The following is a 25,957-nucleotide window of genomic DNA, read 5'->3' as shown; positions in this document are numbered from 1 at the left end:
GCCCTGGTGTGTATCAGTTAATACACATTCTTCTACTGGTTGACTTGAATAGAAATTATTTCATAACTAAAATGTGCTTCAAGTGCACCTACCTTTGTAGGATGAAGCCCAGAGTTAGACCATCCTTTTTCCATCTCAAGTTTTTCACAAGCATTCTTATTTTTTCCCTTACTAACGCAGCCTACCAGGATTCTCCATTTGGTAACAGGACTATTTTGTAGAAATTCTTCACTGTGGAATCCCCCAACTCCAAAGTGTAATTTCAGCTGACAGCAACAGAACTAGAGCTTGCATCATGTATTAATGTTATATTTGCAAAATCTTACCTTTCAGATCAGAATATAGCATGGTTAGAAGTGGAGTCAAATGGCTCTGTGCTTAATCTATTGTGCATAATATTAGCATTTTTAGTAGTTTTGCAGCTATGATGGCCTCCCAATCCTTGATACAATATTAAAAGTTTTGTTTGTAGTAATGCTTCATGAATTAGTGGTGCGATGTCTGTCAGTATGGAAACAAATTTGAAAACTTAGGTGAAAGAAACAAATTTTTATGTGCTCTTGGGAGGGTTTGACTTCATCAATTCTGAATTCCTTGGCTAAAAAAAAAGTAGTGTTTTGTTTTATCCTAATGCTTTACTAAAACAAAACAAAACACAGAACCCACAAAGAAAAACAAAACAAAAAACCAAACCCAAACAAAACAACCAAAATCAAGCGAAAAACCTCACCCAGGCCTCAACTGTGTCTAAACTGTCTGCAGCTGGGCTGCACAGGGCCTGATTCATGGTGGCACATTGACACAACAGATTTGTTGCCTGATCCAGTACGTTTGTACATTGTTCTTATTCAGACTTCTATTTGCAACCTCTTCAAAAGTCTTTCAAATATATGCATTTTGACACTGACTAAAGAGCAAGTATAAATAGTTTATATTAACCAGTTGAGTACTAGTTATGGGTTTTAAGATGGAAGACAAAAATGAGCCTGATTTTCCTGTTTGTAGCAAAACTGTTATTTCAGTAACTTTGAATGACTTTTGTGGTGGGGCAACTAAGCAGGGAAACAGTCTGTTATCTGTGACCAAGCAGCTTAAATTTGATCTATGTGAGAGTTTTATTTAGACAACAGCAGAAAAAGTGGTGAGCCCTGATTTGTGGTTGTTATGGCCCCGTGATACAGACCAGGTCTCTGTTCTTCCTGCAGGACAGGAATTCCTGCCTCAGGGTCCTGTGGCAGCGGCCAGGTCAGTCGTAACTCCTGTGCGCTGCCCCTACCTCTTCAATTCTTAGTACAGCAACACACACGGGGTGTCTCTGGGAAGGGATAACGTTATGTATTCCAGCGGATTGGTGGAAATTCAGTCTCAAGTATTAAAAAAAAAAAATCTGGAAAGTACAGCTGTAATATGTACAGTTGTTATCTTTTTGTCAATGAAATGCTGGCTAAATATTGAGGTCATATCTGTTCCTAACAAGCTTTGGCCTTACAGAGACACATGGGTCTTACGTTAGTGTAAGTCCTTGCTTGACACCAGCCAATGTAGCTACTTAGAGAACAACACTTTGATACTTGGTCTTGTGGGAGCAGAACCAAAAGGTTTTCTTGTTAAAATTCAGAAGCAGAAGCCATGGATACTGGCTTCAGTTCATCGTTTCAAGACAGTCTGAATGTCTTTAAAATTGAGTCTGTCTTGTGATGTTTTGAAATCCTGAGGTAGGTAGGGTTATACTCTTTCACGGTCTGATGGGGTAGCTGTAGTATATTGATGCCAGTGCAGAGCAGTAGCTCTGGAAAAAACAAACAAACAAAACCCCAAAACAACTGTACTACTTCCTTTTCCATGCTTATTCATGTTTAAAATGAAAACCAAACCAAAAATAAAGAGTGAAACCAAATGGATGTGGTGAATATCGATGAAGCTGTTTGCTTCCTTTCACAATATCCCACACTGATTTAAGATGAAAATATTGTTAATTGCATGATGGCTGTGACAATTAGTTTTACTCTTTATGAAAAGAATTCGCTTCCACGTTTGCAAGTTTTGCAGTTTGAATATTCTCTTATAGATAAACTGGAGAGAAAAATACGAGTTTTTATTTTTCAGAAACAAGTTCTAAGAATGGATGAAGACATTAAAACCCAAGCTCTTGACTCTACTCTTCAAAGTCCATCAGAGACATTACTGTCCATTCGACTGTTAGACTTCAAAACAAGTTTATTGGAGGCGATAGAAGAACTACGTATAAGAAGGGTAAACATGTTTATATTATTTTATAGTGTTTCTTTGTCTTATTTCTGTCTCCTTGTATATAATAATGGAAAATGCTGCATAAATTTCATGCTGTATTTTAAGTAATTAATGAACCAGGATTTTTTTGTTCTTTTTTAACATCATAGGTTTAGGCAGTGTCTGTATTAGAAATGTCTCTGTGGACAGCACAAGGACAACAGGGTTGCATGGGAATCAATTTGACTTTCTAATAATAATGTACAAAGTTGCTACAGTTAATCACTAAGCTGTTCATGAAAGTCATCTACCTTAACTTTCTGTATTTCATTGTAGTTTTTTTTGAAGGTCAGCCTTTGCTAAGAAAAGGGAAGAAAGAATCCAAGTCATTGCCATGTCCATAAGTCTGTCTCCTTTAATAGACTGATTTACCATTTGCTGGAAAAGCAAGGGTCTGACTTATTTCTATCTGTTTACTTGTGCTTTTCAGCCTCTGAAAGGACAAATAGTTACTGCAGTAACTAAATCGACTTTATTTCACTATTTTAAAATTGCTAAACTATAAAGCTGGAGCCCTACAATAACAGTATATTTAGTACTGGGGGGTGTGGTGTGGTGTGTTTTGTTTCTGAAATGTGTTGAATAATCCTGTAGTACTAAAGCAAGAATGTTTCTGCATTGTCAAAGGCGGCCACCTTTTATTGTGGTTAATTTTTCAGTTACATTTTTCTGTAGTTACTTTTTCAGTGTGTAAACATTTGTTTCTATTTCTCCCCTTAGCATTTCTTAGCTGTTGTATTTTTTTAAAGACCTGAAGTATATCGTTCTGCGTTTGATGAATTTGACCTTTTCAAAAGATGTGTATTATTACTTTAGTTGATGACATGCTTGGTTTATGTGATCTAAGTTAAGTGCTCTAATCCTCTCTTTAAAAACCATAAGCAAAAGAATGACTGCCATTTAAAAAAAAAATACATATCAAGAAGAAAGCTGCACAATCCTACTTTCTTGGTGCAGTATTGTTGAAATTCACCATGATCTGATTTCTAGACTTTCGTTACAATGGTAGCATTTAGGCAACTCTATTTTTGTATTTAAAAGTCAGAAAAATTTAACTGTTGTAATAAATATTGGCGTCTACTTTTCCTTATGAAATCTGTTAGCTAAATCTAATTTACACTGGTAACTCAACTTTGCATTTTAATGCACTTGGTCAAACCTAAATGTTTAAATTAGAGTGCTATTGAGTTTCAGCTTTTGAGATTTTTCTTGTTTTGTCTCTCTTGTGTTTATGATACTACAGGAGTGACTGATTTTTATACAAGGTTGCCTCAGGAGTGAGAGAATTTTTTGACTTAACAGTGGTTTTAATTTCAAAAACAATGTCAATGCCACGAGCTAATTCCATAGTTGACATGTCTCTCAATTTTGAAAACATCTGTGTCTTCCTTAATCCTAATAAAAGGAGGAAAAAGTACCTGCTTGTAGTTACAAATTTAAGTATTTTAAGTTTTAAAAAAAAAAGTTAAGCATTTTACTAGATCATAAATTCGAAATCCTAAAGTATCCTGCATGCCTTTTTGTTATTTGCTTTGCTTTAACAATCAAATGATGGCTCCTTGCTTAGTGTGTTTGAAAACTGAAATATAAAACGTTACTATTTTGAAGAAACAGGTGTTATAAAATACAGCCATGCATAGCGTATTTTTAGTTTTTTAAGTAGAACTCTGGATGGATGTTTTTTGCTTAAAAAATGATACTACCAAATCCTCTTCTGATTTTAGCTATGAATCTCTTACAAATCCAAACATCATGGGGTTATTCTATAAATTTATAATCAACCCTGAGAAAAAAGTAGTGCGTATACCAAAATACACCACTAACTCAGAATTATAGTGCTTGTCTTGCACCATGGTAGTTTCTCCATGGACAAGAATAAACCACGCTGATTTAAACTATATCATCCGCTAAAAAAAAAGTCAAGCTGGAGTTAAAGCTCTGCTGGTTTCTCTGGGGCTCATAGTAGATTGATGGCCTGATGGAGCTGGTGTAGCCAAGTCTAGTGGACTTTACTCTCAGTTTTGTCTTTGACCTGTGGCTTGACCTTAGACAAGATATTTTACCTCTGTTTGCTTCTGTTTCTCTTCCCTTTGTTGGTCTTGCTTGTCACTTAGACAGGAGTCTCTTCAGGACAGGAACTATCAAGTATTTTGAGTTTAATAAACTGCCCTGAACGGTTGCTTGAACTGCAGTATAAATTCAAATTAATAAAAATAAATTTGCAGATGAAATTATCTGTGTTTAGTTAGATAAAAATTAAACACAAAACAATTAAGTATTAAAATATTCTGAGACACTTGATACAATCTGTACTATTTTAAGTTAGAATTTTCATTTTTCTGAATGTGCTTATTTAATTAAATGCATTGTGTTACTTCAGAGTATCTATCTGGTTTTTTCTTTTGTTGTCTAAACGTGTAGCTGTAGTTAAACTCTTGAAAGAACAATAATTTAGAGGAGTTGCTCATAATTCTGTTTGGTTTTTTTTCTTTGACTTTTCTGCTATTTTACAGATGAAATCCCGGTTAATGCTAGCTGTGTGTGTTTATTCTGGAGAATACGTTGCTTAAATTACTATACTTGATACAGCTTCACTTTATTCCTTTAGCTGTTGATAGTCTTTATTTTTAGTATGAACTGACTCAATGTGAGCATGTATGTAATTAGAAGCTAGAAAAAATGATTTTACTCTTTCCCCCCATCCCTCAAGGATCACTTCACACTCCAATAGTTTGAATATTCTTCTGTGGTTTTGCTGGTTTAGCTTTCTCACTTGTCAAGCCCTGATATTTTTAGTGAGGAATATCCCATTCACTTTGTTCCAAAGTCTGTCAGCCTTGTTCTGCGATCAGCTGAGTTCTTGAGTAGTATGAGTCAATCCTTACCATAAGGGATACGTGTAATAGATTTTAACAGTATCAGGTTGTGGTATAGCAGGTCAAGTTGGGAGTCTTTCATGCTTTCTGAAGTACAATGCAATGACATTAAGTTTGAAGATAGTGTTTGCAAGGACAAAGAAGCACCATTTGTTTATTTGATTATTTTCTTTCTTGTACTATATACAGAAAAACACCCTTAGCCAGTAAAGCTTGTAAATGTAAGAAATCAAGGAAATCCTTCCACATAAATATATTCTAATACCCTGGGGATATGGGTATTATTGGTAGCAGTTGAAGCAGTGGAGGTGTTGATTAGCTGAACAGGAGAAAGGTACATTTTAGTGACTGCTTTTAAAATGTTACTAACATTTTCCTTTGATGCAAAGGACAACTATCAGTGAGCTAACTCTATACCTAAAAACAAGCACCCGTTGAGGCCCTCCTGGTGTCAGCTGTGACACCGCAAAATCTTGCTGATACTGTAGATTCTGTCATTTGGGCCTTGAGTTTATTTGATTTGATACTTTACTCTTTGTAATTTTTACTAAGCAGAAAATTTTGCTCTTTTCTGTTTGGGCAGTCATGATCTAGATATAACTTGGAAGTGTTTTTAACTAAAATATTTTTAAAGAATTTTTTTTCAGGTCCTATATTTTTTCATGTTTCTCAGAAGGTATTTTTGCTTTACCGTAAAAGAGAACTGTGTTGTATTAAAGACCACTAGAGTTGCAAAGAGCATCGAGTTTACCTGTAAAAACATTTTCTTTGTTTAAATAAATATTTTAATATAGGTCTTTAAATATTTCCTTTTAAAATCCTGAAATCCACCCCTGAATTTTGTAAATTGAAGCCATATAGACTTGTTATTGGTATTGTTATTTACTGTCGAGCACTATATAGAACATCCCCCTTGCCTGAACCAAAAGGGTGTGTTGACATGGGAAGCACTATTGGAATCAGTCACTGGAGGTGAGGATGTGGTGTCTGATTTGCTAGGAGATTTTGTATCTGTGCTCATGCACAGGTTTGTGGGGTCTCAGGACTTGTCAGATCAGTTCTGTGCTGTGGACGGGCTGGTTGGTACTATCATTTTACTGCTATTGACTCGAGTCTCCTTCCCTGCCTCTAATACTCTCTTTCCCTCTTACTCTTTTTTTCCTGGTTTCTTTCCCTTTGCATCTTCTTTTTCTGCCTTCTTCCATTTTGATATAAATTAGATGTCCCTTTTGTGCTTACTTACTTTCATGCTGATGGCCAGTGAGCAGCCACTGAAAAAGAAAATACAGGGATATTTACTCATTTGCTAAGAGGGACAAATCCTGAATGATGTCTGTTGCTGTGACACAGACATTGTGGCTCTCACAACACCTCACCTCGAGTTTTCTCTGGTTACTGTTCTCCAAAGCTGTAGCTCACCCTAGTTCTGCAGAGCTGGATGTGCTCTTCCCTTCAGATGGAATTGAGATGAACTCACTCAAATCTTTGCGCTCTACCTGTGCCATGGTCTTGGCTTTTCTAATCTGAGTTGAGCAGCACAGTGGCCTGTTTCTAGGTTTTGTTAGAGGGAGGACTTTGCTCACCCTTAGCTACTCTCTCCCATTCCTAAAATGCATCTCTGCTTTCTGGAAGCTCTGAAGGGCTTTGCACTGCACAGTGTAGCACTGTGTAGAATGTTGCAGCTCATGATACCTGAGCTACTCTTGTCCAGAATGGAAGAGATGTATGTAACTGTGCAGAGCTAATGCAACTATTTAGCAGTGTTTGTCACAGAGAAGATGGGCAAGTGGAGTTCGGTATTGAAATGAAAACTGAAAGTGGCAGCATAAGGTTAGTATTTGCAAATGTCATTGGGCCCAAAAAGGCAAACTGGGCTTGAGATATTAAGTGAAGAAAGTTGATGAAACCATAAACTTACCAGAAGAGGTGAAGCAAAAGGAGTAACTGGAGTTATTAGTGGTATTACAATATTGGTGAACATACCAATTATGAGCACAACACTCGTATTGGTTGTGCTATATCTAGACTTAAAAAAATACAGGGAAAAAACAAAAAACAAAACAAAACAAACCAAGAACTAACAAAAACAACCCCAGAAAAACTGCAATACACCCAAAGCTCAGCCTTGGTGATGGTGTGTTCTGCAGGAGAACCACCACTTTAAGATGTGCGGAATAGCAGAAAAGATCACAAGGGCACCAGAGGCAGCTGCTGTGGTTATATAGACAGAAATAAAGACTTAGTTATTTATTTTTTCCCCAATGAAAAAGAGTTTGGTTTTAAGTTACCTTCAGGCTGTTCCGTAGGATAGGTATAGAATCATAAAAGAAATTTTTTAATACTATATTTCAGAGTTTCCATTCATGAGAAGGACAATTACTGCTTCAGAACATAAGGCAGAAACATCTTCCAGAAATGAAGCAGATGCCAGGGAAATGAAAGATTTTGGTGAGGTTTATTGCAAGGAACAATTCTTACTACTAACAAACAATAAGAATGGCAAAGAGCTTGATTTGATTTCCTTAAAGGCTACAGTAACAAGAGGAAATTAAAGGTGGGAGAAGAAACAATGCTAAAATAAGACAGAATAGAAATGTGTGTGGCTTTTCTTTGTTATCTAGAAGTTGGCAAACAGGACCCTACTAACACAGGTTGCGGGAACACAGAACAAATAATCCAAATGGCCTTCAAACTGGATTTTCTGCCGGAGTGTACATCCGGTACTCTTTAGCAAAATGATGGAAACAGGGAGAGCTGGATATTTAGAGAAAAAAAGTACGTGAATATAAAAGAATAAGCACTACTGGAGTTTATAGATCTCATGACTGACATACACAACGTAGTTATTCAAGTCAATAAGCAGTGTCTGAGCTTTTAACTGGTGTGATAGCAAATAATGTGGCTTTTGATTAGGAACTGATTACTTGAAGTTGGAGAGAAGAGAATTATAAGTATCAATGCAAGCATTTAAAGGGATGTATTTAGATAGGTGAGATTAATTTAAATACAGAGCAATTGCAGCCTATGTGGTGAAATCAAGGATAGAGCAATGAAAGGTTTCCAAAGGGAAAGAGGTGGTTGGTGTACATTTCTTTCTGCTTCCGAAAAAGGAAATTTTTTGAGAATAAATTCCAAATGTATGTTTACTAAGGGTTTTGGTTGACTGTCATAACTACTAAGATCGAAAAATGTTGCATCAGGAGCTAAAGTTAGATTAAAGCTGTTTTATAAATATTTTCTCTTTCTTTATCATTTATCCTGGGGACAAAACTGAAGAAGGATATTCATGTGATCTTCTAAAAGTTGCACTGGACTGTTTAGTTGGTGAAGGGTAATCTGACTATAGCATGAAACCATCAGAAACTGTAGTTTCTCTGACCACTGTTTGATTGACCTGCATGAGAAATTGGCTGTGCAATTTTGTAGGAGGTAGATTATGAGTTCGAAAAGGATAATAAAAGTACCTAGGAGCAGTTTTGGCTGCTTGGACATGAGGCAGCTGTACTCTGTTCCTAAATCTGTTCAGGGTCAAGAATCGAGGGGGCTTGACCAATCCACAGCCCATCTTGTAAAACTACAGCCTGAAGCAAACACTTTAGAGAAGGCTTGACACTTTCGAAAGGTTATAACGAGTAAATAAACCATCAAATTACTCCTCTTTTATTGTTATGGTAGTCTTTTTTAGAAAAACACTTAAATCCATGTAGTCCTAAGGCACCTAATAAAAAATGAACACTTTTAAGGTTTTGTGGCTTTTTTTGATACCTCATCAAAGTTATATACAATATTATTCTCCTAGGTATAACAAAAACGTTTTTGTTTTATTAAACAGCTGGTAGAACTTTTTTTAAGTGCTTCACACAACTTTTAAAAGCTTTCAATTCAAAATGGGTAAATTATAAATGTCATTTGAAAGAAGTAAAAATGATAGATAAGGCTTATAATTGTTAGCGATTTCACATGAGAACATTTTTATCATGTAATTGTCATTCTCAGTTTAAGTATTTATGATATTTATTTTTTTCAATGATAGTTACATATATACACATTTTTGATAGCTTCCAGATTTTCCTTTATAACTTGGGGGTAAGTTGGAGGGGGGTTGTTCACTTAGAACTTCAGTTCTTACCTTCTTTAGTATTCAAAGCAGAGGGCTCACTTAAAACTGAAATGGAAATTAATGCAGTTTTCAAACTTATATTAATGTATTTATTTAGTTAAAAGTAAAGTGCTTGGTATGGATATGGGAGATAAAAATTACTAATGCCTTCAATTTTAATACACAGCTTCTTAGAACAATTGTAAATTTGTTTTAAACCAATTATCTGCACAAAAATATGTTTCTGTATTTTCAGTGTCCTCATTAGGATTTAAAATACTTACACATTTTAAAATTCAAATTATGTATATGCTGGATTATAAAGTCTACCAGGTCCATTGTTTATAAAATCTTTTTGTTGTTTTGCACTAAAAAGACCTTTTTATATCCACCAAAGGTTTGGTTTCATTTAGGTAATATTTTTTTGGTAAAGCCAGTTTATTTGAAGTTTTCTTTGCCAAGAATTTGTGGCACTACTATCTGTTGTGTTGCTCTCCTTTAAAACATGACAGTCTTTTCCCTTTATTTCATAGGGAGTTTAATACGGATAGATACTTGTTGATCTCCAACAGCCCTTGAAATTAGTGATAAATTTGCCATAAATTTTAGTGAGGTCAGGATCACAATGTGTATATTAAGCGTTTTAATCTGTTACCACTTTATAGCTGTATTTCTTTTCTGATGTGAGTTGCAGTTTGAAGTTTGTTGTGTAAATGCGCTGCACTGGTACAGATTTTTGGGTTCTTTGAAGCTGAATCTGATCCATGGGGTATCTGCTCACCACCTCCTCCCTCTTTAGTTCTTCATTGGACCAAAGTTCTCGTTTTGTCTCTGAAATACTCGTACACGTGCTCACGTCTGGACAGGGGAGTGATAGGAATATGTAGTCTGGAGTTAGGGAAGAACAGTCCATCTCAGTTAGTTTGGGAATAGTTTACATGGTGTGCTTAAGGGTCAGATTCCGTAATCCTTATTTCTTACAATTTTGAACAAGGCTTTTGCTAATAATATATCACTTTAATAGCTTTTATTGCTTAATGGCATAAATTTATTATGATTACACTTCTATAAAAAGCTGTAAGTCAACCTCATTTGTTTTTATCACTTCAGGGAACTAAGGTGGATGTATTTTCTTTCAGTACTTATAGATTAGGATCAGAAAACAAATTAATTGCAACTCTGAAGTACTATTTGTTAGGGCAGAATAGGGAAGCATTGATTGTATATATATACACACACATATTTATATACATTTATTATTATTAATAATAATAATAATTTTAACATAAGGTGTATGAAATCTTTAGGTCTCCTCTATCTATATTCTGCTGGTACATATCAGAGAAAACAAAAGTGGAAGAACTCTTCTCTCGCTCTCTGTGAGCCAAATCTTAATGCTAAAACTACGTTCAATATTTTATATGTAAAATTAATGTATTACTTGTGGGATCTAAAATATACCTCAGGTGTTGAAATCTTTCAGAGTAACCTCCTGTGGATAGGAGTGTGTGTTACTTCTGTCCACATATGTGCTTGTAAACTGCCTGTTAATCAAGGAAGTCAGTTTTGACCCTAAAACCTATAAAAGATGTCAATGTCAAAAACCTATTTTAAATCGCCTTGGGACATATTTTGCCTTTTTTTTTTTTGCTATTGATAGTACAGTGGGACTATGGATCAAACATCTAAGTAAGTGAGAAAGGATTGCAAAATCTTCTTTAGAACAGTCTTGCATAAATCGCTGAAGCGTAAATAGCCTTGTATTAAAAACTTGGAACCCTCATTTGTACTGACTTTAGGAAATAATTATCTTTCCTAAAGATGCAGTGTACTTTATTTTTTGTAGCCAAACATTTGTGTTATCTGTTTCACTGTGGAAGGAGGAAGAACCTCTTTCCCTGTTCTTTCCCTGTTTCAGGTAATTTATTACTTCATCCAGAGATGATTTTTTTTCCCTTTATAGTAACAGTTGTTCATGGTATTGCAATTCAGTACAATTTTACTTAAAACATCATATCAATAGAATCGTTTTTGAGGCCTGCTTTTAATTTTTTTTGCTAGAGAAATCCATAAATGGCCTTTTACTTGAGCTGTCACTGTTTCCCTGCAGGTTCTAGCTGCTTCCCTTGCAGTAGTCTGGGCTGTTAAGATGTGAGTCTTTTGAAGGTGCTGATTTCTCCATTAGTTTAAAGTACAGGTTTTAAACTCTGGTGAGGAATTTGAACTCAAAAAAAAAAAGCATAAAGGTGCACTTAATATATCAACACACAGTAACTCAGAACATGGCTCAAGTATTGCAAGTTCTCTTTTACCTTCATGTGGTCAATTTGGCCCTTGGTGGAGTGTGTCCAACACAAGAGCTCAATAAATGTTGCTACTACACCGATTCATCAAAGAGAAGTAAATCTTACCTTAACATGGTCACTTTTTCAAGGTGATCATCAGTGTGCAGAGAAAAGGCAGGAAATTAGCCTGTTGAAGCTCAGAACAACACATTAGCCTAGCTCTCTAGGTCTTTAAAGGATATTAATTATTTTGACTGTATGCAGTAATGGGACAGCAGTGAGTTGCTTGTGATGGACATCAAAAGCCTAAATACTGTTCCTGCAAGAAGTGTGACCGTTTGATAGGGGAACCTGTTGTTCTTCCTTTGAGTGTTGTATTTGTAAATGGAGACCAGTGCTCATAAACATTTGGCTTGAAAAGGAAGCTGACTCCAGTTAGGAAAATTTTATTTGAATGCCAGAATGTTTCAGGAAAATTCCTATAAATTTTCACCCACCGTGATTATCAGCAGGTAAGTCTCATTTATTATTGCAGTAATAGTTTGACTCTTGACAAAGTGCTTCTGCAGGAACAGGAGAAATAACACACTTTCCTGTTACTAGTCCACCTTCTGAATTGTGTAAGAAACATAAGACTTTAATAATGTTCTCAGATGTTCAGATAGCTTATCTTATAAAAAATATGTGGTGATTATCCATGACTTCTGTTCAACTTTTTACTTTCATCTGTTAGGTCAGAATGCTTCTTAGCACAGAAGGTTATGATAAATATTTCACTTTTTCTGTAATAACAAAAGTAATTACTGACGTAAACTTTTCAGTTTTCCTGGGAGTTGTCAAAAAGAATAAAGATTCAAATGCACTGAGTTGAATAGTTAAAGTGTCCCAAAGATTCTGATTCATTAAATATGATTGTCTGTATAACTGACTAACAATTGTTTCTTGAAGCATTTGTTGCGGTTTGCTTTCTCCTAATTTCAGCATTTTGAGTGGGTTCATCAGAATGTTCAAGTCGAGTCTGGTTTCTTCCCTTTGAGTCTGGTTTTGTTGTAAGATGCAGAAGAGAATATGTATGAAGAGGGAACTGTTTCTGCTAATTGAGGGAGCTATAATCCTACTCCCTGATCTTCTGCTATGGACTTCAAGTTATTTATTCTACAAATTTTCTGACCAAACCAGTTGAACTCATCTGCTCTTTTAGCACATTCAGACAGCTTTTGGTTTTTTTGCTATGCGATGTGTAGGCACATACTGTTCTGTGTACTGGACTCTAAAAGAAGAGTATGAATATGCAAGTTCTGTTGGTGTTTGATTTGCAGGTACTGTCTTATGTAAATGTGTTTTTGTTTTTTGACTAGGAAACAGAGATCAGTTATGAAGATCAAATAAGCAAAATTGTTGTAGAGAAACAGGAACTTGAATGGCAGAAGGTAACTCTCCTACGTGGTTTTAGTATTTTAACTGCTGGGATTTCATTTTAATATAATATTAATATGGATTGTGATTTTGTATAGTTCCCTCTTTTTCAGACTATTTTGATTTCCAATAGTAGCGTGTGGTAGCCAATAGTTTATTGTCTAGCCATGAACTTCTGTAGCATTTATATTGATTTGGAGTGTGCCCAACCTCGAAATCTGGTTAACCATCATAATATTTGGCATGACTGGAAATCTTCAGTCAAAAGGGATGTAAATATTGAAGTAATAAGACATTTAGCTTAATATGAAGCATGTTGACACATTAGTGTGGGGGAAGCTGCGCAATGTCTTCTCTGTATTACACTTGACTTTGACAAGTGCAAGTACTGGTACAATGGTACAAACCACTTCACTTGCATCTTTGGGAGGTGACAATTTTTCAGAATATAATATTTTAAAAGAAACTTAAAAAAGTGATTTGCCAGCTTTTAAATGCTCTGAATGAGGTTTTCAATAAAATAAGTCTAACATTCTTCTTAGGGTTAGGGCTCCTGAGGTTATGCTTTTGTAAGAAATCCATTCCTTTCTCTAATACAATCAAACCTATGACCCCTGTCACTAGGTCACAAGATAAAAGGCTTCACCCTGTATATTTTACGATCACAGAAAAAACAATAATTTCAGCTCTATCCTTGATCTTGGAATATTTAACATCTTAGTAGTAATGGAAGACTGTTTAATCTTGGAGTTCATCCTAACAGTCTTAAATTAATAATCCCAACTATGTGTTTTTTTCTGAAAGATATATATGTGCACACAGAAACAGGAAACATTTTCTATTTGTAAAAGCAACAGTGCTTTCAATTTGTAACCCTTCTTAGTTTTTCTTAACCTGGCACTACAGTTCCTAATAATCTGGGTTCAAAAGGCATGATTTCTGTTCGTTCTGAGACCTTAACAGCAATTTAATTTACCATTAATAAAGATGTGGCTTAAAGGCAATTAGGTGAACTCTTTTTTTTTCCTGCACTTTGTGTTTAATGTAGGCACGTGCCAAACCTAATGTCAACAATGAGTTGTAGATTTTAGGAACTTCATGTGAACACATGTGTAGAGCTCTGGAACTTCAAAGGAACAAGTGAATCAGTTTTCTGATTCTGGAGGTTCCAGTAAGATGAAAATGCTGAGTATGGCATTTAAATTGAATTTGTGACCTGATGGTTTCTGAATGCAGAATCACATTGACCTCAGTAGTAGTTCAGTAAGTAAACAACTTCCCCTGGTTTATCAAAGGTTCTCTTATATATTTTTCCTTCAGAGATATCCATTTCGGTCATTATTTCCATGATTCAGTATATATTTTATTTTTCCTTAAATGTAGCAAAAAAAACCAAAACTGGTTTAAGATTACAATTTAAAGCAGATCTTTGTCTACATTTTGTGAATACTGTTGCTGCTCTTGAAAAAACATATGCTAGAGTAGGTAAAACAGAATTACTGGGGATAATATTCTTGAAAATCTAATAAACATAATCATTATAGTTATTATAACATCATGATAGGAAAGGTGATTTTGTGTGTATTTTTAAAAAGTAACTTTGTTCTTCACTCTCCCTGCACCACACATACATATGGAAAATGTGTTCCAAACCCAAAGTTCTGAGAAAGTTATATATAATTGTTTTATTTAATAGTCTCAGCTGTGAGGACTGTTAGGAAATGAGTATTTGTAGAAACTTCCTAGTCTCTCTTTTTAGAGTAAAACACATCCCTTGAATATACAGTACAAGGAAAACTGTGATATGTTATGAAGAGGTCAGTAATGCCTTTTTCCACTTATCAATTACATCAGTGACAAAACTGGCTTGAATTCCTAGAATGTAAAGAAGTGTCATCTTAATACAGCAGCCCTGTGGATGCAGAGTTGTATTCCTGTGGCAGGTAGGAACACTTTGCTGAGAAGAGCCGAGCTGCCCTCACTGTTGCTGGTTCCTCGGAGCACCTGGCGAGCCCTTTACCCACCAGAGAACCTGGGTCTTTGAACTCAGCTCCGGGTGATACCTTGAGGAAAACATTCCTCAGATTTTGATCTTCACATTTTTGAATATTTGTATCTATTGTGTGCTAGAGGCAAATAAAAACTTTACCCATCTTACAATGAATGAATATGTACATGAATATAAAGCACCTCACCTCCATGGATTCTTGTTTTCTTGTATCAAAGGGCAACAGCTCTCGCTTGCTGAAAGCTACACCCATTTCCTGGAGAAAACACCAATTTTGAAATGGGCTTTATGTCTGAAAAGCTCTGAATGCCTCATTTTAGTCAGGAGAAGACATTAGATTTCTCGTGTGTGAAACAAATGATCAATTTATCTTCTCCCAGCCATTCTTCAATAGTGTCAATCTCTAGTTATTTTTGTGCAGTTATTACTTAATCGTTCCCTACTTCGCACTAAGATTTCTTAGCTAAACACTCATCTATATCTTGAAATAACTGCTCGAGGACAGAGCCTCTTGACTACCTTTACCTAATACTTTTTACTGTCTAGAACATAAAAAATCCCCCTGATTTTACATATATTCCATACTACTTCACCTCAATTGTATTTAGTTTTGTGGTTTTGTTATGTTTGTTTTTTCTTCTTTTGTATAGCAACATGATCCTTAAAGATGTTAAAGATTTCCAACTTGCAGAGTGTAGTTACTAGTCTGTGAGATTATGATATGAAACAATAACAAAAATAATAGTACATCTTTAAATAATTTGCCTCTTTTTATGGATAAGAGTAAGGCCAGTCAGTAGGATGATAAAAATCTTAAGCTATCACCTTATGCTTAGTCTTTTCTGCTGTCCTTTGACTCTTTCATGTAGTTTGTTAAATGACTAAAATTTGACTAAACCCAGAATAACAGATTGTTATGTTTTAGTGGGATTATATTTTTAAAATGGAGAAAAAAATTGAAATTCTGTTTTAACTGCCTGGAACTGTGTCAAGATGCTGTTTTCAGATGGCAGTGGGTGTTGGATTATTCTGCAGGTTAATAGGACGGGTAAGAGTTGCTTTTAGGAGACCTAGCAACAACAAATCTGAATTCCAGAGGTGAGAATTGTTGTCTGTTATGAATTAAAGAGAAACTGCTACAAAAAAAGAGCAATTACCAGTTAACAAATGTATCTTTTTAGTCTTCAGGTTTTGTTTTTATTCAATCATATCTTTCTAAAAACATTTCACAAGGAATCAGTGTTTTTTCTTGAAGTACTATATGTATGGTTTGCACTAAGATATACCTAAAACACGCTATTGTTGTTTCACGTGAACAGGAAACTCTGCAGCATCAGACGGACACGTTGCACCAACAAAACAAAGAAGCTATGGCAGCTTTTAAAAAACAGGTAGCAAAATAAGACCTTCTAGCTTTGACAACTAGATTTTAAAATACGATGGCATTATAGCACATTATCAGATGGTATTAAAATATTTTTATGTTGCATATAAAATGTTAGAACATACAGCTCAAAGAAATTATCTATCTTTTGTCTAGACACAGTATAGTGCCTGTATTTTGGCATTCTTTCCAGTAAGCCATTCTTCCTGGGATTTTTCATTTTTATTTTTTCAAAAATTCCTAGAGAAGATAATGCTGCTTTTAATATTTTTGTTTATGGTTTATTTTTTGTTGTTGTTTGTTTTGGTTTGTTTTTTTGTGTCATTTTTTCCCCTCTCTCCAGGATGCCATATCTTCTGCAAGTTCAGATTCATTGACCATAGTAAAAAATCTGCCACATAACTCATTCTGTTCAACTTTTGAAAGTGTGTTTCAGTCTTTCAAGTCATGATCGTGGGCTTTTTTTCTCTACAATATGTAATCAACAAATATCAGTGCTGAAAGAACTTGCAGAGAACATAGAAACCAAAACTGTGGCACATAGTGATGAAGAATTTATCACTAATGCTACATCACAAGCGTGTCACACAAAAATAAATTGACAGGCAATTAGGTTTTTAGTGATTTACAAGCTTGCTGCTTGTGACCCTGTAGATACAGTAGTTAAAGGAAAAAAAACCCAACAACCAACAGGAAATACGCTGTGCAGAATGTAACTAGATTGTCTTGTCAAGTTGCATGAATAAAATTAATCCCACATGCTCTATTTATTTCTTCTTCTTCTTTTTTTTTCCCCCCCACTGAAAATGAAGTTTCAGGCACGAGTATTTGCCATGGAAGAAGAAAAGGTACTCTATGTTAAAGTTATTTCGGTTTTTGTCGTTCAGTGAAGCACATAAGCAAATGATAATGCTATACAACTTACTGAATATGTTCTATGTATAAAGTATATTACAATTAAATTAGTTTTCCTTCTATGGCCTTTGCAAATATTTCCTTTATAATATTTTTTTACTTTGGGTTTTTTGTTTGTAGAACTTTGATTACTTGTGAAACTTTGCTTTAAAATCTGGTTATGCTAAAAATCTGGTAGGGAGTAAGTGTTCTGTGGTAATTCTATGTTGAAGCTATACAAAATTTACTTTATTTTGGGGGGTTTGGGACAAACAGTCAAAAGCTTTGCTGACTAGTCATAAGTGGTGAGAATATACTATTGTGTTTTCACTGTTCTTTTTATAGCAATATATATGTACATATTAAAATGATTCACTAATGAATTATTCCATTATAGCAGAGTAGTGCTTTACTTTTGTAACATTCTTGTTGGTGAATTCTTGCTGTAAATGCATTTATTCTGCCCAAATCCTGAAGTACAACTTCTGTTGAAAGGGAAAATATCAACTTGCTGTAGAAACAAAAGAAAAAGAAATCGATGGACTGAAAGAAGCATTAAAAGCGTTACAGGTAAACTATTATTTTCATTAAATAACTTTCCTTGGTATGCAAGGGGTTTGGTTTCAGTTTTTTTCACTGGTAAGGAAGTAGTTGTTTTTAAGAGGGTCTTTAAGACCTTCTCATTTAATCTTTCTAGTATATGTACACCTCACTTTCTAACATGGAGTGTCTGGTCTGCAGTGCCAAGACTACTCTAACCCTTCCAGCTAAAGTGATTCTCTCCCAGAAGGGCTGCAGGCTCAATGAAAGTCCAAATAGCACGTGATGTGTCCTTTCTTTTCATTTCCACGCTCTTCCTCTTCCTTTCTGTTCTTGCTTCTCACCTGTCTGAAAACTCTGGTTTTGGATTCCTACACAGAAACAGGAATTCGCACTGGACCTCCAAGTCACAGAGCTACATGTGTTCTTTTTTAATATTTCCCTTTGTTTCACTAGGAAGTTTCAGTATTTATCACTTAACCCATGGGTTTTCACTGCCCGTTTGTCAGTAGAATTGTCAGATAAACACACAATTTATTCTGGTGCTGTTTGGTGTTATTTCTGTGTTGTATTTTATATCATTACACGGTGTTGGAGCAGTTGTGACTCTGATTCATGGTTACTTGAATTAAAGGAAGACATAGGAGCATAGCTAATATTTGGGTTTCTTTTAAAGACCAAGGCAGATATGTTGAAAACTGATTAAAAGAATAGTACTCTGAAGGCTTTTGTTCATCACAGAAGAGAATTAGCATTGTAATGTAGTGCCAGATTTCAGGTATTGCCAGGAACTAGTTATTTTTCTACCCAAAACTGAGCGGGATAATAATTCTATTGAGAACAAAATGGTTCTGATGGATTTTGCATAACCTGTGATTTTGTGACATGTTTGGTTCTTATTAACATTATGGGATGCGTTTACTTGGTATCAGGCTGTTTGTTTAATCATTACCAGTTAGCATTGAAGGTATTTTAGGAGCAAACGGAATTTATTCCCATGGTTGGTTGCCTGTGCAATAGCTGTAAGGATTTTGTTGCCTTGTTCAAACCTTGGCGTATCACAGATGATGTAGAATATCCCTCCGTGGTCTGCTGAACCTAATATGTGGACAGCAAGAGTAATGAAAGATTACACTGGCCTTTCTTTCATAAGATAAAACAGAAATTAAAAAAAAAAAAAAAGGAAAAAAGAGCTTAACATAAAATGTTTAATGTACACAGATCAAACATTTGTGTAACAGTGTAGCTCAGATCTGGGAAATTCTGCTGTGACTTGAGGAAGCAGGGAGTCACAATGAACCTGCGAACCTAGAAATATAGCTTGGAAATCAGCCTGAAAAAAGAGCAAAGAATTTGTAACTTGGTTTTAGAGCCCTCTCTACCCAGGGAGTCAGAGTTCTACATTAAAATGATTGTTTTCTGGGCTTAGTTTTTCTAGAAATAATGTTTTCTGTAGAAGATTTACACACACTGGGTTCTTTGACATTTCTTTCTAGACTTTGTCAGTGTTTCTTTAAATTATCTTAGAGATAGAGAGACTAAAGCTTTTGCGATCTTAAATATTATGCAAGTCAAAATTCTCTGATGGCAATGGTGTATGAAAAAGTGATAATGATTTCAAATGCCAGTCTTATTAAAGCATACAGGATTCTTGAAATAACTCTGAATGATGGCATATAAAGACATATCTACCTAGAATTGTTTTCCAACAGCAAACTCCGCTATTCCTCTAGGACCTGAAGGGAATATTTGGTCTGTTTTCTGCCCTGTTTATTTCTTAGGGTCTGGTTTACAGACTGTAACATTATTTTGATGATACGTGTCAGAAAACACAAGGATTTCAAAATTTCTCTAGTAAAAAAATCAGTATAAAGCATTTTTACTTAATTTAAATATTGAAGGGGAATTATGTGATCTAATAAATAGTGTAATCATTAGTTCAAAACCAGTATTACTGTATTGCATTGGCAATAAATGCAATTAAATCTTAGGTGTGAGAATACTTAAATATGCTGGTTGTCATTTGAAAAAATGTAACCACAATTTAATTAATATTTTTCATTTTACAGATTTCAAAATACACTTTACAAAAGAAACTGAATGAAATGGTAAGAAATAAATAAAAAGAAAAAAAAAACTTTTATGAAAAGAAAATGTTACTTAGAGTATAATGCAAGTACTACATGTGTGACAATTGTTACCAATAACCAAAAGAGATTATATCAGCTTGGAATCTGAAAAACTTTCAAATAACAATGTTTTTAGATTTTTATAGTTCAAGAGCTGCTGTTAATCATGTGGATTTTTTCCCCCTAAATTAAAGCATAATTACTATATTCTTTATAGATTAGAGTGAAGGTGGCTTTTTATAGATGTGATTTGAATAATGTAATTATATTAACCTTAGAGGATCTCGCATATTACTCTTAAAAAAGAAGCACCAGAGAATTCCAAGCCGTTCTTAGTTTTGTTTTTAAGAAAAACGGATAATGTTTTTCCTCTCACTCTTTTTCACTCTTCTCAGAATTACTTCTTAACATCGGTTCCCCTGAACAGTTTAGATTTCATCCAGTCCAGCTTTACTCCCTTTGACACAGAGAATAAATTTCTGTAGACTGACAGCAGAGTTGCTCTGAACCGTGTTGTCTGTTTTAGGAAGTGAAAGAGTGAGCTGCAGAAACATTGCTGAGCTTGATTGAAACAATGCTCTGAAAATTCTGCTGCTGCTCAACTGGAAAGAATAAAGATAATATTGTCAGACCATTACAAACTGTGATTTTAATTAAGAAGCTCAAAAAACTAGGGTCCAGTTTAGCTTTAAGTACCATGACATTTGTACTGAAAGTCATCTTCAACGCTACAGTGGTTTTACACAAAATATGGTGAAATTGAATAATGTGCCCTCTGACCTGGGAGATAAGGCTACAAGTTAAAGATCAAAGGCAACATAAAATGTGTTTTGTCTTACTTCACTTTTAACTTGAATTTATTCTTAAAATACATCTCATCTAAAAGTGTCTTTCAAATATACAAAATTATTGAACTTACATTTAGGTCATTTCACATATTACCTTTCGTAACTTGCAAGCTCTGTCTTCCGTATGAATGAGACTATTTAAATCATGACACCTTTTCTATGAGCTGGAAATACATCTGAGCTGCTTAAACAAATATCTTCCTTTCTTATGTTTATAAACTTTTTTGTTAATTGATTATTTGAGTATTTCTGAAACACTGGGGTATGGTGACTTCGAGACAGAGTATGGTTAAATACTATTGAGTGGGAGGACAAAGTACTAGAAATCCTCTTTTGCATGTAGAAGATGCTCTGATATGAAATGATGAAAACAAACAAAAAAAACAACACAAGGTAAACAGGAATTAATTATTTCCTACAACCTTACACAGTAGCAGGCTAATACAGTTTTAAACTGGGTGATATTCTCCCAACTTTACTCCTTGAGTAGTTGCACTGAAATAAATGGTGCGTTCTAGGGATCAAAGTAGTAGTGGCCCATGTGGGTGCTCTTAGTCAGTTATCACAAATGGCAAAATGTTTAAAAGTAAAAGAAATGAAATTCCAAATTATTAATGTATTTGAGACCCTTTTCTATTTCAGTTTTAAGTTTGTTAAAGACAGATTAGCTCAGGGACTGGCTGCTGTTTTGAAAGTAAGCAGATGTGCTGTTCATATCTGGCACCCTGGAAGCTCTACCAGGCAGTGCAGTACCTTGTGTGTGCTGGGGACCCAGCACGCCTTAGAGATGGAGCATCTCGTTCTGGTTTTGTTCCTTTAATTCTCTTCTTTTAGTCTATCATATGCAGTGTCAATATATTGCATGTACACCATATCTAAGCACGCTATCCAGTTAAGTTGATGTGAAAATCGTGGTGCTGATATAAGTCATATGATATCTGCTGGAATTCTGAAATAGTGGAAGTTTTTGTTCCATATTGACAGACTGTACAGAGACAAAGAAATAAAGGATTTATATTTCTTTCATCTGTCCTTTGTTTCCACAGTAAGTGTTGATTGTTGTGTGTGGTGTAGTCACTTTGCACCTCAGTGTATATGGATAGTAGCACTCAAGCAATCAGGAGGCTACAGGATGGTAACTACAAAGCTAGTTGTTCAATGGAATAAGCTAGAGTGTGGGTTCTCTATTGTGTTCTTTTTCTTGATGCTGAAATAAAAAAAAATAACTGGAGGAAAATGGCCTTGGTCAGGTGTTTGTTTCCTCCTTCATTAGTTTCCTGGCAGATGATATCATGTAGAATGCTAGAACTTTCTGAGTGTAGAATAAAAGCTGATGCAGAGTAGAGGAACAAGTTAATCTGTTCATGTGTTCCCTTGTTAACTTGTGTTAGCTGATCATGGAATTGTCTGAGAGATTCAGCATTTAGAGTTGTCTTTTGCAGTACCTAAATCTTAAATATGTGTCATTGTGCTGAAATATAAAAAAAGAAGGGTGACATTAAGGCTAATATTGGCTGGTTTAGAGACCAACTCTTGTGTGCAGTTCAGAAGAGCAAATGTGGAGTGCAAGATCCCTGTGCAGTCAGTGGGGAGACGTCCCTGTTTACAAGGTAATGATTCAGTGTATGATTATTAATGAGTGAAGCGGATGGGGTGAGTGCCTCTGGTAATTAGTCCAGTTTCACTTGCTGACTCTGTTTGTATTGGTAAACGAAATGTTTGTGAGACCATTTAGTGAAGCTGCAGTCAAGTGGTATGAAATGGTCTGGGTTCATTAAACTCTGCTGCTCTTCAGACGAGGGGATCTGCATCCGAATAACCCATGTTGCTCCCAGCAGATGGGAGCCTGAGCTGTGTCTGGGAACTGCTCACATCAGTGCTACTTGGCACAGGCCAAAATGTGTCAGGGAGACTTCAGCAGCAGAACAGGCATTTCCCAAGCACTACCTTGCCACCACTTAGTTTTCTAATACAGATATAGTTGCCAAATGAATGAAAAAGAAATTCCTATAAAAGGTTAAATGTAATTTTTAAAGTTGGTTTGTTATTAATAATCCAAGCTAGGAATGTTATTTTTATTTCCTTTACACATTTTTTAGAATTGCCAGTAGCTATACTATGTTGCTTAAAAATACAGTGACAAGGCAATGGTACAGTATACATTTGAAATCATTATTTTAAAGTAGAAATTAAAGGACTGTTGTGGAGAAAAAAATCCTATTTTGAAGATTTACATTTGGTAACCCTTTGCATAGTTTTCACGTGATCTCACCTTAGGTCTCCATGCCACTGAAACTTCTTTGTTTCTCTGACATTTTCACCTCCCAGTTACCACCTTCTGCTTCACTGAGTAACTGACTAGTGACTCCATTTCCAGAATATCTTTGAGATATGAGCAATTCCCTCTTTGTCTTCCTTCGGTCACCTACCTGACCCTGAGCTATTTCTCTGGTCTAGTTCCACCAAGAAATCATTGCGCCTCAACAAACCATATGGCCATAATCAGTTCCACTCCCCATCCCAGCTTATCTTTATTACTGGTGGAGGGCAGAGCAATAATTCTGTTCTTGCAGTATCAGACGTTAGGAAGGAAAACCAAGATTCTGTGGATCTTACTCCAACGCCAGGGTCATACCCTCCCTGTCCTGCAGTGTCTCCTGGTGTTTCTTGATCGTCTTCTATGGAAGAATGTGTTAAGACCTTTTCACTGTGAGCAGAAGAATCACGAACTCAGGCTTTTATTTTACTGTGTGCTAGGCCTGGAGAGCACCTTGCCATCAAAAATCATATTTCGGCAAGTGGTAAGCTCTCAGTAAAACTCTTGAGGATATTGCAGGTCAATTCCTTTTCTCACTGGAAAGACCCCTATGAAATAACAAAGCATATTTCTGCTTTTTTAGGGAGGAGGAGGAGGGACTAGCACTGGCTTGCTGGCTTAAGAAAGAAATTGGGACAACACTAAGAAAAATCCATGTAAAAGTAAAGTGCAAAAAACCCTCAGATCTTGCAACAAGCTGTCTCGAGTCTCAAATTAGTGATTCCTCCCTCTTCATCTGTCTCCTAGAATAAATACACCTAAATGACTATCAGGAAAAAGTTATCCTTTTTATTTTTTCTATTTTAAATTCCACATCCTCACATTAGCTAAGCACAGTTCTTCAACAGTTTACTTAGCAAAAAGAGAAAGAATATGAACATTCACAACCTACATCCCTTGCAGTGATTCTGTAAGTGGTGGTGTTTCTTTACCAGTGCTTCCATTATGACTTTCTATTTGCTGTAGTGTGTTTAATTTCATACCTTATAAAACATGAGAAATTTGTATTGTATAGTCCTGTTTTTCTAGCCTTATGTTGGTCATTTCTTTTGATTACTAACAGCTTTTATTATCCTTTGATGCTTAGACACGTATTGCATTTGTTACTCTATGGAAATGGAGCCTTACAAAAGCCAAACAGACTGGCCAGATTAATCCTTGCGTAATTTGAATTTACACACAGGAAGGAATTTGGCCCAATTCATTTTAATTGCTATGTTGCTCTACTGTAGATTAGAAATAGATTAGATGTCTAAATAAATGGATATAGTTTGACGAATTAATTTAGCCCACTCTCTTCAGAGAAAATTCATTTTAAAAGTGACCAAATAATACCTACAAAGCTATTAACAAAAATACAGTATAAAGAGGAACACAAAAAACCTTAGCGTATATGAAAGAAAGAATAACAAATAATTTTTAAAAAATCAGTGGCATTTGTCACTGAATAAAGATTTCTATGAATGTTTTTTCAATCACCCATCACAAGACGAGAGGGAGATTGGTAAAATCCATGAAACTAAAATACACTTAATTGCCTTGTGGGATTCATTGCAATGATACATTACTTAGAAAGAAGACTGAATGCTCTTTGCACAATAGATTGCTTCTGTTTTGTAACTGGAGACAAATATCCGTAGGCCTTATTTTCGTCATGCAGACATGAGCACTGTTGCCAAAGTTGAAGGAGCTCCTGCTCTTACCTGGTCCCAGCCACATCATCGTTTCTGCTCTGTGCTCCTCTGTGTGGGTGCTGGGACAACAGGTTGTGGGGGCTGTGATTGAAGCTGTCTAGAATTTTTAAGCAGGCCCTGTATTTTGTTGCATTGCTGCAACCTGTGAGCTTGGTGCACTTGGTTTAATAGGACAGTGGGGACAAGTGAGCAGCTGGGGCAACGAGGTGAAAGCACAGAGCTGCTAAGGCCACTGAGTTGTTTTCAATCTGCAACCAAAGACATGGGCAGGTACTGAGTAGCTGATGTGGGGTGGGTACTGCATTAATCTGTGTGAACACCCTGTGTCAAAGGAATGAAAGTGCACAATGCTGTATGGAGTGGTACTGCAGGACAGGTGAAAAGCACGGACAGCATTAGCACATTAGGCTCTGTTCACAATACAGTGGCGGACTAATTAACTTGTTTAAGCCACCTAACAAAGGAAAACTTGAAATCAGGATTTGAAAACAGTTGATATAGTTCTGCACACATTTACATGAAAAGTCTCCAAAATATAATGTACAGTATGTGAAAATGTGTTAAAATGCTTTTTTGATAATCTAACACACAGGTAAAGGTCATTGGAATGAGGTGTTCTCTGGAAATGGGAACTGATGTTAAATATGAAATAGGCAACCAAGATATTCTGGGAATGATTTTGCATTTCTGCTATTATGATAAAAAGCATCTGGAGAGTTGATTTATACATGCCAGTTACTATCATTAAGGAGGTGCTTTGTTTACGTTTCTAACAGGATCAGAAATTACAGATGCACTTAACAGCCAAAGAGGAGCATCAGAAGAAACTGAATGAAGTCGAGAGGTGTTACGCTACCATTGCATGTCAGTTTGGAATCGTAAAAGGTGTTCATGGAAAACTGGAGCACAGTGGTATGTGTGTCTTAAATGTGCTGCAGCATTTGGTTTTGCTGTGTTTTGACAAACTGAGTTGGAGACACCTGATGATGCAGAAAAATAGCAGCTACTGTGTGCCAAGCATCAAATACACCGACTGACAGTAACAGTGTCTCAGTAGCTTCTTCAGTCTGTCTGTGACAGTGCCAGGTTAAGCAGCAGAGGCCCTGCACCTCTTCTGCTCTCTGCTGATGTGCTGCTACAGCTGTGGGTGTGACCACATGATAAATTACACTGAGGAA

The 25,957-nt window shown here is 35.6% G+C and overlaps 1 protein-coding gene across 8 annotated transcripts in view; it reads left to right on the top strand.

Moving 5' to 3' along the window:
- Positions 1 to 25,957, top strand: part of CCDC73 (coiled-coil domain containing 73) — a 78,445-nt gene that overhangs the window by 21,119 nt on the left and 31,369 nt on the right. For 7 of the 8 annotated variants that reach the window (XM_071808848.1, XM_071808846.1, XM_071808847.1 and 4 more), the window contains exons 2-8: positions 2,107 to 2,253; positions 12,908 to 12,979; positions 16,293 to 16,364; positions 17,170 to 17,205; positions 17,747 to 17,821; positions 19,861 to 19,899; positions 25,556 to 25,691. In XM_071808848.1, the coding sequence (XP_071664949.1) occupies positions 2,122 to 2,253; positions 12,908 to 12,979; positions 16,293 to 16,364; positions 17,170 to 17,205; positions 17,747 to 17,821; positions 19,861 to 19,899; positions 25,556 to 25,691 (562 nt within the window). In that variant the 5' untranslated portion in view covers positions 2,107 to 2,121. Of the gene's footprint in view, positions 1 to 2,106; positions 2,254 to 12,907; positions 12,980 to 16,292; positions 16,365 to 17,169; positions 17,206 to 17,746; positions 17,822 to 19,860; positions 19,900 to 25,555; positions 25,692 to 25,957 lie in introns of those variants that run through there. The other variant, XM_071808849.1, reaches the window with a different exon arrangement.

This window comes from Patagioenas fasciata, chromosome 5 (genome assembly GCF_037038585.1).
Source record: "Patagioenas fasciata isolate bPatFas1 chromosome 5, bPatFas1.hap1, whole genome shotgun sequence".
Taxonomy (NCBI): Eukaryota; Metazoa; Chordata; class Aves; order Columbiformes; family Columbidae; genus Patagioenas; species Patagioenas fasciata.
Note: the sequence above shows the minus strand (reverse complement) of the source record. Positions and strands in the feature narration are given on the sequence as shown.